Genomic DNA, 16962 nt, shown 5'->3' with positions numbered 1-16962 from the left:
AGCAAACTTAATGCTGTTGGAGTCGTGTTTGGCCACGCAGTCATGGGTGAACAGGGAGTACAGGAGGGGACTAAGCACGCACCCCTGAGGCGCACCCAGCGTTGAGGATCAGCGTCGCAGACATGTTGTTGCCTACCCTTACCACCTGGAGGCAGCCAGGCAGGAAGTCCAGTTGCAGAGGGAGGTGTTTAGTCCAAGGGTCCTTAGCTTATTGAGCACTATGATGTTGAACGCTGAGCTTTCACACATAGGTGTTCCTTTTCTCCAGGTGGGAAAGAGCAGTGTGGAATGCGATTGAATCATATGTGGATCTATTGGGGCGGTATGCAAATTGGGGTGGGTCTAGGGTGTCCGGGAGGATGCTGTTGATGTGAGCCATGACCAGCACTTCTTGGCTACTGACTTGAGTACCACGGGTAGTAATCATTTAGGAAGGTTACCTTAGTTTCCTTGGGCACAGGAACTATGGTGGTCTGTTTGAAACATGTAGGTATTACAGACTCCCATCAGAGAGAGGTTGAAAATGTCAGTGAAGATACTTGCCAGTTGGTCTGCGCATGGTTTGAGTACACATCCTGGCAATTCGTCTGGCACCGCAGCTTTATGAATGTTCACCTGTTTAAAAGGTCTTGCTCACATCGGCTACCGAAATCGTAAGCACAGTTGTCCAGAACAGCTGGTTCTCCCATGCATGCTTCAGTGTTGCTTGCCTCGAAGCTAGCATAAAAGGCATTTAGCTCACAGCTGGGTTTCACTCTGTAGTCTATAATAGTTTAAGCCCTGCCACAGCCAACGAGTGTAAGAGGCGGTGTAGAAATCAACAATAAACAAATACAGAAAACACTGCTTTAATGAAAATCTTTATGATTTAGCTTTGAGTGTGATCTTCTCAAAAGTATATTAGTTCTTTCTCTATAAATGGCATGACATTCACGCATACCACAAGATACAGAATAAAGTGCTACTGTTCATGTCAAAGAGAGAAAAAAAAAACTAGAACCATAGGATCAAAAAAACATTAACAAAGTCTTACATGTCTCCCAAAACATTTAGTCAGGATTGGATCTTGATTAGAAAAAGCCAACAATGTAGGCATTAACAACACCTAAAGTTTGCTATAAGCACACCACTATACATGGCACTTAAACTTTTTCAAGCATAAACTCAAAACAAGTGTATAGTTTTAAATAAGTCCCACATTTGAAATAGACATTTTGGCAAAGATCGACACATCTTCAGCCTCCGTGTAACAAAATACTAAGTATGATTTCATACAGATAAACAAAAATATGTTTGGAACAGAAAGGCATTTTGTTTTACTAAAGTCAATCAAATAGGACATGCATTGTAAAACTCATATTGAAGATTTTTCCACAATAAGGTGCAGAATTGTAACTATGAATGAAGTATGAAGATAAGAACTATAACTGGAGAAACCATACAGTGCAGTACATGGATATACATAGTATTACTATTTGGGAGTGTAGCAAACACAAAAAGGTCAGGTTATGCATTTCAGCCAAGTCAGAGTTGGAATGTTAAGAAGTGTGTGAACCGGTTGATGTGTACTGCAGTCATAGGAGGACGACTCAAGTAGTGTCCCAAATGGCACCCTATTCTCTATATAGTGCACTACTTTTTACAAGATCCTATGGGCCCTGGTCAAAAGTAATACACTACAAAGGCAATAGGGTGCCATTTGGGAAGTAACCTAGGTGAAAAGGAACAGAGGACTCTACGTGTTGGAGGAAAAACCACAGTTATTTTCAACATTTATTTTTTTCAACAGCTCTTCATTTTGCTAACTTTTTACTTAGTCTTTTTCTCTAAGAGGTAAGCATTACTTCAGTGCAGCAGATATTTACAAAACCACCATCACCATGAGTAGAAAAAGGAAAGTCAAATGCCATCTATATATGGTCCATAGTTTTTTTGTTGCAATATCAATATTTTACATCTTACAGTATCTTCTTACAGTTGACAACTATACTAAAATGTACTGGGGTTATGTGATGCTGATATAGTACAGTACAAGCTTCCCCTGGTTAAGGATAGTAATAGGCTGTCCCAAATGGCACCATATTTCCTATATAATGTAATCATTTTGACCAGACCCCAAAATTGGCCACTATATAGGGGTAGGATTGTCATTTGGGAAGCAACAATGACCCGTTTCCTTAATTTAGATGCAGCTCGCTCTGTTCAGACAGCCAGTGTCTGGAGGGAGAGAAGAAGCCTAGGGTGCTGTCTACTGGAACACCATGTTCATTTATTTATTGTCCAACAACAGAAGACATCAGTCGGTCACAAGCTGCACTGCCTGCTGCCATTTTATGTTAGTCCAGGTTCTTCTCAAACGTTGCCATGATGTCACTCTGCATGGTCATGTCAATGATACCAGACATCTGAGGAAGGAGAGGCGGTAGGTTATGAGATTACAGTCTGGGATTCAACTGTATAAAAGAACAGAAGAATGACTGGCATAATAAAATTCATGGAAGAGGAATAAAAGGAACGTACAGCCTCCCGTCTGCGTCGCTCCTGTTCTCTCCTGCGGGCCATCTCCCTCTCCCTGTCCACAGACGTCTGAGTAGTGAGGGGCGGAGGTGGGGTTGGGGCAGCCGCTAGAGGCTCCTCTCTCGGGGCCTCTGGAGCTTTAGGAGACGGAGGCTCCACGATGGCCTCTGTCTGCAGGGGGATCTCTGCTGGCTCTGGGGTTGGAGTTCTACAGGGCAGGGGCTCCGGTTCTGCTGCTCTAGGTGGCACTGATACTGGCATCGTCAGGCTGAAAAGAAAACGTCACAACAATGTCAGCTAGCGCATCAAGTATCACTCACATATTGATAGAGATCTACTTCATTATTTGAGGATTTTGGACGAGGAATTATTTCCTACAAGACATGAAAATGATACGACTAAGAAAATATGTTTATGACTGGATGGATGAATAATACCTGCTCTTCCCAGAAGCCATCTCCTTCATCTGCATCCTCCTTAGAATCAGAGCTTTCTCTCTCTCCTCCTTTTCTATGGCTGCCCTGCGAAACTTATCAAAGCTCTCCTTCGATGACCTCACTGTAGAAGGAGTGGAAAGCGACATCTTCCTCAGACTAGCCCAGGAGTCTGCGTTCTTCAGGACAATATCCTACCAAGGATAGTTCCACAAATGAAGTTTCACTTTTTTCGGACAAATAATATGAATGCATCTATGGGCATGCATACAATGTTTTTCAAGTAATTAATGACAATGGTAGTGTTAAGTTCCATTCACGTACCTTTTTGGCAGGCGTGTTTTTTCCGTCAGCAGTGGTTTTATTAGCTGGATGAGATAGGCTGGTGTTGCCACCATCAAACACACTGTCAGAGTGTCTGGTATCTGGGGAGGCAGAGTAAATATAATCCATTTAAAAGATTTCTGGAAGAAATTCTGAAGGAAAACATTTACACAGCATATGCTGAATGTACGTACACACATACAGAGTTGTGCTTACTAGTCTGTTTCTGCAGCTTCCTGTAGGGAATCTCCTCCAGTGCTTCCGAGGGCCTCCTGTCATCCTTCACAGGCTGTAATGGGCTGTCTTGTAGAGGGGACAACAGCACTGGATACAGCTGCTACCAAAAAGTGAGATTTACAGTGTTAAACCGCCATTACCACTCCCAGAGCTAAGGCCAATGCTATTTCACACAATCTGTCTCCACTCATTAAGGATTTGGCCAGTAAAAACAGTTAAATCGCAACAAAAAGGAAAAGAACACAGTAGACTTGTATCGATATTAACCCAATTTCCTTCCCCCAAAAATATACCAGCCAACTCTTTTGATATTAATAAATGCCAAGGACAGAGACATTCATTTAAACAGTGATTTAACCCAGCGTCACAATTCATCCATCAACAACAGGAAGAGGGCATACCTCATATCTGCTGCCAGCAGCCTGTAATAAACCTACAGGAGGAGAGGTCAGAGGGGACAACAGCGCAGATAGACCTAATGGACAGGAGAAAAACAAAGCAGTGCATTATTCTCCACAGACAGACACCAACACCGTGGATGTAAGCAGGCAGCAGTTGATGGTGAGCAGAGCGGGATGAGACATGCAGCCTAGGCTACAGCGATGGTGACATGGCATCTATAACACACTGCAAACAAAGAGACAAAACACAACATCTACAGACGACACACAGACATGATCAGCTATGGGCTGACAAGCAGGCAGCACACAGGGGAGTGGACATGCTAACAGCTACAAGCTAGGGGGATGCTTAGCTGACTGAAGAGATCTTACCTTCCTGTTGTGCCCTATCAGGTAGATTGAGATAAACTGGCCCAGTTTTCACCTCCTGTGTCTGACCTGGTGACTGACAATGAGGAGAGGTGAGGAGTGCTAAGGGAGAGGGCTGGGGCAAACAGCATAGGCTGGAGGGAGGTTCTTGTGTGAGGGTGGATGTTGTGCTGAGAGGGTCTGTGGGCAGAGTTAGAGCCAGGGAGGGGTCACAGGAAGCGGCAGAAGGGGGAGTGAGGGAGGGGGTAGTAGGGCTCTCAGATAGGGGGTCTTGTTGTTGGGGCTGACTGTCAGTGAGCTGCTGGGGAGCCACCATGTTTTTGCGAGGTAGTGGTGCTGCTTTGGAACTAGGTCTTGAAGGCTGCGGAGGCAGGCGGCTGTGTAAGGCTGAAGACAAGTGGGGAGGGGAGATTCAAGAGTAACAGTAAGATAAGGCTTCCATCCCAATCTGACTTCATAGCTAAAATCAACTCAACTTCATCCCACGAGAGACAGAAACACTGACCAGAGAAACCTGGCACCCCACCTATTTAATCTCTAACCCAAACAATGCAATCCTTGGTCCAGCCTGAGACTTTCAATGGGCTTAAAACCTGCTGGTTTACAGGATAAATTGCATTTCCATAGCTAGGGATGACACTAAGGACTTTGGAAGAGCAGTGTCAACCACCTTTAAATCATTAAAGGGCAGTGTTACAGAACTTGACATGATTGTCCATTGGGTTCCTTTATAGCCAACACACAGAACATGAAGGCAACAAGCGTTTATTACCTGGGGGTGAGATGAGCAGATCTAGAGGAGGCTGGGCTGGGTACTGCTGTGTAGACTGGCCTTTAGTGACTGCTGCTGGGGGTGGAGAGGCAGGCAGGGGCTGGCTGGTCTGGAGAGAAGATTCGGACAATGAGTCTTCTCAGATTTCTTATTTTTAGACTTCAGTTGAGAAGGAAAGGACTTACAATTTATAATGAAAACGCACTGTAGTTCCAACCTTCAAGTATATTCATCCAAATATCACAAAAGTGAACATATAACCATGTGAATTAGGCCACTAGTTTTAAGGAAGCAGGGCCTATGTTACAGATTTACCTTGGTCTTGACCTTGTGTGGATCACCTTTGCTTTTATTCTTCTTGGTTTTCTTCACTGAAAGACGGGTACAATAGTCATTTAAATGTACCCATTGTAGGATAACTGAAAAAAATAATAATATCTTCTTCACTTACTTTCACATAATATCAAAACAATTCCACTGACCTACTCTGGAATCACTACTCTCATACCAATTCTCAGCTGAAGCTTAAGTTGTGATCGCAAGCAAATGTGTCTAGTAGGCTTTTAACGATTTATGATAAAAATGAAAAGAAAAACAACTTAACAGTAAAATGTCAAGTTGTTTATGAAAATGTATTTATTTGAACCTTTAGGTGTTGACCACCAAGACTATGTTAAAGGTTAAACTGGAACAAGAAAACATTAGCACTGGCCACAAAATGTATAAGTGCAGCAGAAATCCTACTCCATCAAGGTCTGCATTAACGTTAAAATCTGTTGATTACTTTAAATACATCATAGATTGTATGAGTTTTAAGCTAATATTGCGCTATAATAAATCATGCAAAAACCCAACACAAAAAGTACAAAAATCAAAGTACAATCAAAACCAGTATAATTGTGATGAGGACCAGCTGTGACTCTGCAATGGTTCGGAGTATGGAGGGTGATACGAGGGGGGCGAATAGTATGGTAACACTGTCTGGTACCCATCTGATTTTTGTTATGTTTATCGAAAGATGTATAGCTACCGGTAGGAGTGAAAAAAAGATATCTGGATTATAATTAGTGGCTAGTCTGTATGGGTAGTTTTTAATAACTTGTCCCCATGCAGCAGCAATCTGGGGCCCGTTGGAAAGTTAACATTTTGTACAGAAGACTGGCTGTTCTCATTTCAAACCTAACCTATAGTTTGTTTTCAAAAGGTCAAATAAATTCAGTGTAACTACAACAAAACAAGAACATTATCAAAAATAAATATAACAACCTAATAATTTGATGAGGTTTGTGTGACAGAGTTGGCTCTATAGACAGACTAAACGTACGTAATAATACAATTTAAAAAACAATATTTCTTCAAGTATTTTGATTTCGCCAGTAGGTGAAAAGGTGACGGAGTTCTACTGTGCTACAGAGGCTAGAGAGTCCCAGTGGGTTTTAAGCCATATCTTTTTCACTCAAGCCATGTGTAGAGAGTGGGGAAAGGGAGTGGGTAGGTAGGGAGGGAGGAAAGTGCTTAGTGCGGAGGAGAACAGCTAACCTGAATCAGAGTCACTGCTATCAGAATTGCTAGAATCACTACTACTGCTGCTGGAGCTGTCAGAGCCGATACCCTCACGAAGATGGGATTGCTGGGCTAGGTCTGGGACAGCAGGAGCCCTGGGGAGCTCATCTGGAGAAAAACAGAGAGGGACAACTGTTATGTATAGGACAACAGAGAGAAAGACTGAGGCAAGCACTGCACAGTTGAGTTATTCACTATTGGACAGAAGAGAGAAAACATAGAAGAACCCATATTCCCGGACTCTTCTAAGGACAACAAGGCCCCTAGATCACAGACACACTGGTCCTTGACAGATCCATATATAAATACAAGAGGCCCAGTTTTCAGAATGGCTGCCATGTTAGCGCTCATATATAACTTTATTCTTGAAATGTTGGCGATGTAACAAAACAAGAGCGCCTACAACAGTTCCCTATGAAATGACCCGCTGTAAACAAGCAAAACAGGGCAGGGAATTTGACGTTTTTATTGATTAACATTCAGGAGAATGTGTATCCAAGTCTTTACTGTGTTGTAGTGTCAACAAATTGCATATCTGCTTTCACTGGACATCTTCATAGGTTTTGAAAACTCTCAGAAATAAACAACGCAAAAGCGTTATCACTTAGCAATGGAGGAGAAAGTGGCGCCCTCTGAATGTTCAACCGCATTGACCCAACTATATATACACACACTGTATGGCTCTGGTCCTTGCTACCACAGATTCACTGTTTACTTACTTGTTGTCTTTTTCTTCTTTGCCAGTGAGCTCATTTCTTCAGTAATACTCTGGAGATATTTCTCTGCATTCTGCTTCTTCACAGTCTGTATTGGTCCTTTGGTTTTCACCAGCTTATTCACTGGTAGAAAGAAGATGGAAAATAACTGATATTTGAGCCTGGTAATGTCCTTGATCAGCAGTACTGATATATACAGTGCAATGATCAACCCGCGAGGAAACTCAGAAAGAAAGGTGTGTACTACAACTACTCACAGTTGTGTTTCTTGGGCCGTTTCCTGAGGCAGGTCATGGCGAAGCTCTCCAGGGCCCTGAGGGTGGAGGGCTTGAGGGTCTCAAAGTCGATCTCGATCTCCTCAGGGTTGGCATTTCTGAGCGAGGCCTCCCTGGCCTGGATGATGTTCACCACCTTACCCAGTTTGTCCCCCGGAAGCTTGTTGATGTCCAGGCTCAGCTGCCTCTTCTCACCGTACGACATGGGCAACGCTGGCACCTCTTCCTCATCAGACTTGTAGGGCACCATTGGGAGTGCCATCTTCCTCCTCTTGCTGTGCCTACAGCGGGGTGAGAAGACATTAAGAAACTCTTGGTAGGACAATGGAAGTTAGTTTCAAAGTAAAATTGGCAACAATAGTCAGTAATCCTGTGTATTGGTTGAAGAAAAGGAGTTACACTGGGGATCAGGATTAGAAAACAATTAGAGCAATTTATCAACAAGGATTTGCCACTTACACTGCAGACGTGCCCTTATTGATGCCCCTCTGCTGTACTTTAGGTTTGGTCTTCCTCAGGTCTTCTTCCTGCTTCGGTCTACTACTCGTTTCCTTCTTTTTTCTTCTCTCCTTTGATTTCTCTTTCTTCTTTGGTTTGAGCAGGGGCTCCTGCGTGAGTTTCTGCAGCTGATCATGTACCACTTTCAACTGAAAAGAAGAGAGTTAGACACATGGCAGTAGGTAACAGAACAGTAATGTCAGCATGGCCAGGTAAGATGACACAACATACCTGTTCCTCTAGTTTAGCCAGCCGTAGAACTCTGGCCTCCTCTTCCTCCTCTTCCTCCGTACCAGAGGAGGACTCTGATTCAGAAGAGCTCTCGCTGTCACTACAGCCTGTGCTGGAAGAGCACTCAGGCCCATCTCCTCTCGCTTTCTTGTCCCTGTGGTGACTGTGGTGTCCTGGATCACCCGCACTCCTCACTGGCTCGTCTGGAAGCTTCAGCCAGCGTGCCTCAAACACATCCTGGTGGGTAGGGGCCACAAGTCATCTAGTCAAAACTTCTCACCAACCATCTATTCATTCATATTGCAATTTTGTTATTCCATCGCAATTTATTTAAACAACTTCTAGGGACTGATCTGGCTGAAACCAAGAGCAATCATACCTGGAGTTTTCTTGCCATAATAACAACTTCGTGGGTGGGTGGGTTGTATTTGTAACAGTTGGAAAACATGAGTCTGAAATCAGCAGCAAACTCCTGGGCATCCATGTACTCACGTTCGTCCATTTTTTTCTGTGAGAAAACACGCAAATACTGTCATCTTCATAATAGTGAGAGAGATCAAGGAACAAGATACAGCTACACCAAAGTAACCTTGGCAGATACTAACTAGCCTCTTGTTCAACAAGTTTAGTGTAACACGGCTATCTAACCCGTATGGTGCCCAGGTCCATGGGCTGCTTGATGATGTCGTGGTAGTCGCGTAGACCCAGGGCCTCCGTATCCACCGGCTTATAGAAGGGCCAGCCATAGGCCGCGTGCCTCTTGGTGAACATCTCCTTCAGGATGCAGTTACAGAAGCGGAGCTGATCAGAGAGCTTCCTCTTCTTGCTCTGGTGGTGCTGGGGAGAGTCCGGCAGGTCTTTCCTGGGGGGTTTGATGGGCCGACTGCTGCCCCGCCTGGAGAACAGCTTACAGGCCGTCGAGCCATCAACGATGGGGGACGACTCGCAGCTGGTGATCGGAGCAGAGGCTGTCGGCGTGGTGGTGTCTGCTTTTCTCTTCACACCCTTCTTTATCTGAAACGATACGAATACAACAGCGCTGGGTGTTATCTGAGAAGGGTGGAAATTCAATCAAACTACAGACTAAACAGAGGTTGCACAATATACATGTTACAAAGTATTCTGGAAACTACAAAAGTGATGTTTATGTAGAATAGAGGTTAAAGTTGCTGTCAAAATATATAAACAATACACAATGAGGTAATTGTGAAGAGGTACTGACTTTGGCTACTATGTGTGAGGAGAGCTGGGCAGCAGGGGGGACGGTGTGGAGGGCCTCAGGAGGGATGACTGTCACTGTCTGCTGGAACACCACCTCAGACACAGGGGACTGGGGCCTCAGCTTCACCACACCTACACAGAGGAACATAGGACATTTAGAAGGCAGTGTGTACTCCTAGGAGTATATAATATATAGTTTGGAGCTCTATGGCCCTGGTTGAAAGTAGTCACTATAAAGGGAATAGGGTGCCACCCATTTGGGATGCATACAATTGATGTGCAAGATTAAGCAGCTGGAGCAGCTGTGTAGCCTACTAGCAGAGGAGGACTTCCTCCCACCCTTCACTGGTGTCTTGGTTGTGATGGCAGATATCTCAGTCTCTTCCTGGGGCATCTCAGCCACTCTCTGTAAGAAGATCTTCTCCAAGGCTTGGGCCATCAGAACTATGTCATCTCCAGGCTGGAAAAATGTATTCCCGATTATTGTGCATTCTGTCATTCAATAGACCATGTAGGCCTATACTATTGGTGCGCGGCAAATGAATACAATATTATTATGACGTGTTAACTTTTTTTCCTTACCCGATTATATACATAGCAGTTGGTGAAGAGTTTGTTGAAGTCCTGTATGCATTCCAATGCTTTGCAGTAATAATTATTCTGAAGACGCTTCTTGATGGTGCTCAAGTCCATTGGCGTCTTGATAATTGTATAGTAATCCTAAAATAGAAAAAAATGGGAAAACGTTAAATACAAAAGTTAAGATTATCAAGGTGGAGGAAGGATGGAGGAAATGGAAAATAAACAAGTACAATTTTAGTCATTTAGTAGACACTTACCTAGAGCAACTTAGTCAGTGCACTCAACTTATACTGAACAAAAATATAAAATGTAACATGTAATAGTAGTGTAATAATAATAATAAGTGGTCGCATGTTTCATGAGCTGAAATAAAAAATCCCAGAAATGTTCCATACACACAAAAAGCTTATTTAAAAAATAATAATAATTGTGCACAAATTTGTTTACACCCCTGTTAGTAAGCATTTCTCCTTTCCCAAGATAATCCATCCACCTGACAGGTGTGGCATATCAAGATGATTCAACAGCATGGTCATTCCACAGGTGCACCTTGTGCTGGGGACAATAAAAGGCCACTCTAAAATGTGCAGTTTTGTCACACAACGCCAAAGTTGAGGTGATCTTTTTGAGGGAGAGTACAATTGGCATACTGACTGCAGGAATGTTCCCCAGAGCTGCTGAAAGAGAATCGAATGTTAATTTCTCTACCATAAGTAGCCTCCAACATCATTTTAAAAGAATTTGTCAGTACGTCCAACTGGCCTCAACTGTAGAGCACATTATTATTATTATATATTATTAAACACACCAGCCCAGGACCTCCACAGCTGGCTTAATCACCTACAGGATAGTCTGAGACCAGTCACCAGGACAGCTGATGAAACTGAGGAGTATTTCCATCTGTAATAAATCCCTTGTGGGGAAAAACTAATTTTGATTGCCTGGCCCATGCTGCCCAGTGGGTGGGCCTGGCTCATCCCAGGCCCACCTGTGGCTTCGGCCCTGCCCAGTCATGTGAAATCCATATATTAGGACCCAATGTATTTATTTCAATTGACTGACTTCCTTATACGAACTATGACTCATTGAAATGATTGTGTTTAAATTTGTGTTTAGAATAGTTTAGTTTAGTAGGGAAAAACAACCATTATAAAAGTCATTGCAAGTAACAAAAAGTGAGACTCACTGGAATGTGCAGTCCGACAGCGTCAACAGGCGTCCTGAAAGGCCAGGAGAAGTTGTGTCTCCACAGGGCCTTGACCACCACCTTCTCCAGGTACTGCAGCTGGTTGGTTTGGCGACCAGGTTTCTTTGGGTTGTTGAACTTCGGCGGAGGAGGGTTCACGCCTCCCACCCTGGACACCGAAGGGTATTTGGCGTCTGTCATCATGATGCAGTCCAAAGCGCGGTGGACACGGGGTAGCAGTTGAGAGCGACACTTATTTTCCGTAGCTCAGCTCTCATCACACATCTTCCTCCAATACTACTGAAAGAGAGGGGTGGTTTTCAGCATGGCTGGGCATTTCTCTATAACCGTACAATAATAATAATAATGACAAAACCCCTTTTGATCCCCTGGTACAATATCCAAAGCAGAATCACACTGCCATGGAGATGAAGTTGCTGGATTGACTGTTTTATTAAGATAGGAAGGATTTGGTCACAATTTTAAAAACACAGCCATGAAAATTCCATCTGCATAAAATCAAAGATGGCTCTGAAATCCCAATATGTAAACCCATCACTGCTATATCGTACACCAGTATGTCCATAGACGATGCCATACAGGCAGGTTGATATGGTGTTTTTGTGCAGGGGAAAGGTTTTACTGACAAGGGTTTTGCAAAATAAAATTGAGCGCAAAACACAACTACAAAAAACAAAACAATTAATCCTATGATATTCAGAACTGGTTTCTACTGCCATCTACTGGACCTGTGCATTGTGGGCTACAGGCAACATTACAATTCTCATGTCCAATGTGGCATCTAAAGCGCCAAATTTGCTTACCTCATATCTGTCAGAGAAACATCGCTTGACAAATAAAACCGCAGATATATATATAAAAAAAATACAAATTCTCCCCCTCTAAGTAGTGATCTCCCTTACCATCCAACCAAATGGTTTTATGAAAAGTATGGGCATATCAATTGACTCTACAAAAGCGCAATGCCAATTGATGAACTTGTAAGCATCTATGTTTTCAGTCAAGCATTTTTGACAATTAGTTACACTCATAAGTAGCAACATTCTAGGCATCAACACTTTATGAAAAGCATTAGGCCTATTCACGTCACAGAAAAAAATAGAAAAGTCACGAAGTTCAAGGTTCTACATCACAGTATCAATGTAATATTCTAGGAAAATCATATTTTTATGATTATTCAACCTAACCCTTTGTTATTCCAAACATTCATAAAATACCTAACTTTCAGCCATAAATTATTCAACATTACCAAAGATATGAATTACATAACATGCATATGAACAAACTACGCTGTCCATTATACAGTAAACTATAGGCCCAATTTCTCTGGGAAATTCCCAATCAGTTGAACGTTTTCAACTTTTCACTCAAATTTGAAAAACACCTACAATACACTTGTAGGCAGGGGACGTTTAGTGTAATTCACAGCCTTAAAAATCAAACTAGGTACCTAACAGTTCACACAAAAAAACATTTGTGCTGGCACAGATGGATGCCTTTGTTACCCACTTACCCCATCAAGAATATTGCAATCCTCCAAAAAAAGGTACACATTCAATGAGATTTGACTTTTGCCCATACCCAATCAAAGAATTTACATTACAAGTTATGTTGATATTTCTAGGCAGTTTATTTTCTTTCAATAAATACATTGTATTTTTTTTACAGAGAAACTATCATTTGCACTCCCAAGGACATACAAAACATTAGAAATGAACATTAAAAATAAACAGAAAATACAATTCATAACAAGACTAAAATTGGTTTACAATTAACATTACCCAATGTTGCATAATTAAGTAGTATGTTATGAAAAAAAATACATGCTGCTAATACTGAACAAAACATTTTTTTTTGGGGGGGGGGGATTAAGCCTTGGACTGAATAGAAAGAAAAACAGCATCATGCATTTTTATTTACCAGGAGAGCGTAACGTTACAGATTAATGTGTGCATTTTATTATTTAAACATGCAGTTGTTTACTCTGACCAGGGTTGTCACTGATTACCACTGCCACGAGAAACAATGCGTCACTGTGTAATTTCTGACTACCCCCTACTGGTAGATATGGAAGTAACTGGTTGGCATCAGGCCAGGGTCCGTGCAATTGGAATCCATGGGATATCTCTATAAAGCTCAGTTCTTGTGACCATACTCCTAATTTAATGAATAATGATCCACCTCCAGAAACAGGCCCAATAACTTATCGGTAAAAGTGTTATATATATATACATATATACACATACATCTTAAATTGTATTATTTAAGAAGTATTTATTGTTAGACACTACGACACTGTTGGAGCTAGGAACACAAGCCTGTCAGACAGCGGCAATAACATCTGCTAAATATGTGAACAATAAAATGATTTAGACCATGCATAGTCTATTATGATTCATTATGCTCTCTAAATAGTATTATTTTTGTCATTTCACTTTTAATTGCTTATTTAAGAGCTTTGTTGCACATTTAAAATACCCAAATGCAGGACAACAGGATGATTTTGCAGGTCAGTGTAGCCTACATTAACTTTTGGGGGACTATTCAGCTATTCAGGTGGTGTAAGACTGCTATTATATTTGGTTCTGTTATGTAGACTCATTAAGTGATCTTTCAAGACATTGATTCAGCTTTGATCGCACTTTACTAAAGGAGAACAATTGTGAGAAGAGGCAGGTGCACTACAGCAGTAGTACACTCCTGTGTAACCAAACAAGCTAATTGAATCACACCTAGCCTACTCTTGCCTCATGCAACATTTGGTGAGGCAGAAACAAGAGTTAACATGTATGTTATGAAAATGTGGGAATATTTGGCCATGGATACATTGCTGGTTGAGCTCAACTCTCAGGGGGGAATGTAAAACAGTTAGGAAGGGAGACTTAAAAAAATGGGAGAGTGAAGTACCAGAAAATATGCTGAACGAGCAACTAATGAGCATGAAGAGCCTTGAATTTGACAAAATGACCTTATATCCTTCAGTCTAACATGGCAATTTACCTATGTAACTCTGTCAGAAGCACGCTTTTTGTAAGTAGTCAGTCCCAATTGTCCACCAAGTTCAGCTGAAATATATCCCAAAAGGATTTAAAAAATGTGATTGAAGATAGGCCTATGATACTGGCGCACGTCTCGCGCAGAATATCAGATCGCAGCATTGATTGAGATTAGGCTGCCCAGTGGTTAGAGCGTTGGACTAGTAACTGTAAGGTTGCAAGATCGAATCCCCACGCCAACAAGGTAAAAACCTACCATTCTGCCCCTGAAGAAGGCAGCTAACCCACTGTTCCTAGGCCATCATTGAAAATAAGAATGTGTTCTTAACTGACTTGCCTAGTTAAATAAAAGGTAAAAAAAAAAAAATGAGATGTGCTTAACACCTCGATCACATCAACAACATTGCAATACGTGGTATGCAGCATCATCTAGATGTGTGTTACAAAAGTTACAAATTCACCTTATATCCTTCCATTTCTGTCAAGCAATCGAACCATACAGTGATGCATACGTTCGATAAATCCAACGTACAATTGGAAATTAATTTACCTCCGACGTCCCAGAATGCAATGACACTGTCAGTGTGATCAAGGCGCTACATGGGCATTCCGTCGTTTGCACTGGCTGTGCAGCACAGTGCTGTTGTGAAGAAAGTTGGTGTTTATACAGTACCGCTCGCCCTTACCTACCATCAACCAAATAATGTCAATGCGGAGCTATACTGAGCCCACCGCATTATTACACCATTTGAGAGGCACACGGCGAAGCAGTATGGAGTTCAATTAACGTTAGGCCTCTGCGTGCTCCGACTACATTTTCGGATCAAGCATTTACTGGCTCTCACACACCGCTGTTTGAGTTAAGCACCGCGTTAAAATACTATTTAATTCCCTTCATCTGAATATAGGAATGTCAGCCAAAATCATGCATGCCAGTTAAGTGCACACAGCGTAACAGACTAAATCAAATGAGAAGACGTTTTGTAATACTTAGTAGAACAGACATGCTCCTGTCGGTATTAGGCAGTTATCTGCAAAGCAGCCCCCCCGATAATGTTATTGCAGAGCTACACTGAAAAAACGACCTCTTCAGAATCCATGACGGAAATCCGTCGCAGTGACGGAGAACTTTCCCCCTGCTGTACATAGCTAACTAACGTTAGTCAGCTACAACATAGCTAGTAGCTAACGTTCGTCATAATGTTACATTGTTGAAGTTAACAAACGTTAGTGAGCTATAATTTGTGCGCATTATTGGTCAACTCCATGCTTGCATGACGCAATCAACGTGGTTGGACCGAAATGTGGTGGCTAGCACGTGAGAATTTACAACCTGACTTTCGTACCGAAAAAACGAAAGCTTCGCCCAGCCAACAAATATGAAATTCTACCTTGTAGCTAAAGATTGAATGCTGAACATGGCTCAAATTTTGCAGTGAATGTGACAAACGAATCTTGGTTGGCTAACGTTAGTTATAGCTAGTTAGCAATGCTAGTTAGCTTTATGTAACAAAATGGTGACAGGAAATGATTTCCGTGTCAAGGGCCCACACAAAACGGAGGCCAACCGTTCAAACTTGAAACAGCTCCACCACACACACACACCTATATCAACGTTATAAGGAGATGCACAAAAAGTAACCAGCTGGTTAAATGCAATGTGTTAACGTTATATATCCCTGACCTCTTTTCACATTTACCTTTCCGTCTCTGGCACAACAAGATTGTTTTTTACTGCCGAACTGAGACAGACGTTCTTTGCCGACCGTGTTCTGCTGGAAGGATGCCAAATGAAACTGTCGCCGATGATGCGGTGGATAAAAATGTTGCTGTTTTTAGTTTGCTAACAAATAATATTTTAAAAAACAATACACGGTTTTACCAATATCAAGTACATTGAAAACGAGTCTTCAATGGCGGACGTCTCTATGGGCAACCGCCTCATATTTATACACTTCAGTTCAGAATTCAAGCGGTGATTGGTCAAACCAGTTCACGTGATACATTCAGTCCTTGATTTCCTCACTAGCGTGGGAGATGATTTCGTTTTACTAAATAAAAATATCCTAGATATTGTTATATCAAACATCGGTTCACCTTGAGCTCACTGATATCCGGGTCCTCTTTTTCGATGTAGTAACCTATATAGTTTGAAAGTTAGAGAAGGCACTCGTTAAAAAAAACACGGAAAAGCAGGGTATTTTTCAAAATGCAACATAACTGGTCAAACCACATCACATGACCATTCTAGAACCTTCCATTGATGTGTAAGAATGAAAATTGCCGCTAAACAACACATTTCTTGCGAACATTATACACAAATGTGTTTCTAGTCGCTGTTTCGTCGATATGGTGCCTGTCCCAAAGAATGCGTACAGCCAAGCGGTGTAGGTAGTTCAGCTGAGAACTATCACAGTTTCGAAGCCAACATCGCGAGACTTCCGGGAATTCTTGCCAAACAGACCAATCCGGGAATTGCCGTTTGATATGTCAATAAGAACAATTCTTCCTTAGTTGTACATTTTCACGAAATCTAAAGCACAACCTATATTTGTGCCAATGTCTTAAATAGTTGAACATGTTATTTCTCCAACCTCGTGAAAGTGACAAACTGATACG

General features: G+C 42.1%; 1 protein-coding gene across 8 annotated transcripts; it reads right to left on the bottom strand.

The window, feature by feature from the left end:
- Positions 1 to 832: 832 nt before the first annotated feature.
- On the bottom strand, positions 833 to 16738 carry brdt (bromodomain, testis-specific). Of its 8 annotated transcripts, none has more exons than XM_035785247.2 (21): positions 16441 to 16738; positions 11327 to 11626; positions 10141 to 10278; positions 9874 to 10018; positions 9560 to 9690; positions 8986 to 9351; positions 8717 to 8845; positions 8338 to 8574; positions 8068 to 8255; positions 7591 to 7889; positions 7337 to 7456; positions 6594 to 6725; positions 5370 to 5425; positions 5055 to 5163; positions 4286 to 4669; positions 3914 to 3987; positions 3492 to 3612; positions 3276 to 3376; positions 2955 to 3145; positions 2521 to 2785; positions 833 to 2405 (listed from the first exon to the last, which is right to left on the bottom strand). In XM_035785247.2, the coding sequence occupies exons 2-21, from the start codon at positions 11528 to 11530 to the stop codon at positions 2337 to 2339; spliced, it is 3459 nt and encodes a 1152-aa protein (XP_035641140.1). In that variant the 5' UTR covers positions 11531 to 11626; positions 16441 to 16738; the 3' UTR covers positions 833 to 2336. The 8 variants fall into 8 exon arrangements, with proteins under 8 accessions (XP_035641140.1, XP_035641150.1, XP_035641169.1 ...); XM_035785257.2 differs by having other exon boundaries at positions 11327 to 11623; XM_035785276.2 differs by lacking the exon at positions 16441 to 16738 and adding an exon at positions 16044 to 16409 and having other exon boundaries at positions 9898 to 10018.
- Positions 16739 to 16962: the final 224 nt, after the last annotated feature.

The sequence above is a fragment of the Oncorhynchus keta genome, chromosome 1 (genome assembly GCF_023373465.1).
Source record: "Oncorhynchus keta strain PuntledgeMale-10-30-2019 chromosome 1, Oket_V2, whole genome shotgun sequence".
Classification (NCBI taxonomy): Eukaryota; Metazoa; Chordata; class Actinopteri; order Salmoniformes; family Salmonidae; genus Oncorhynchus; species Oncorhynchus keta.
The sequence above is the reverse complement of the archived record's forward strand: the minus strand, read 5'-3'. Positions and strand labels throughout refer to the sequence as shown.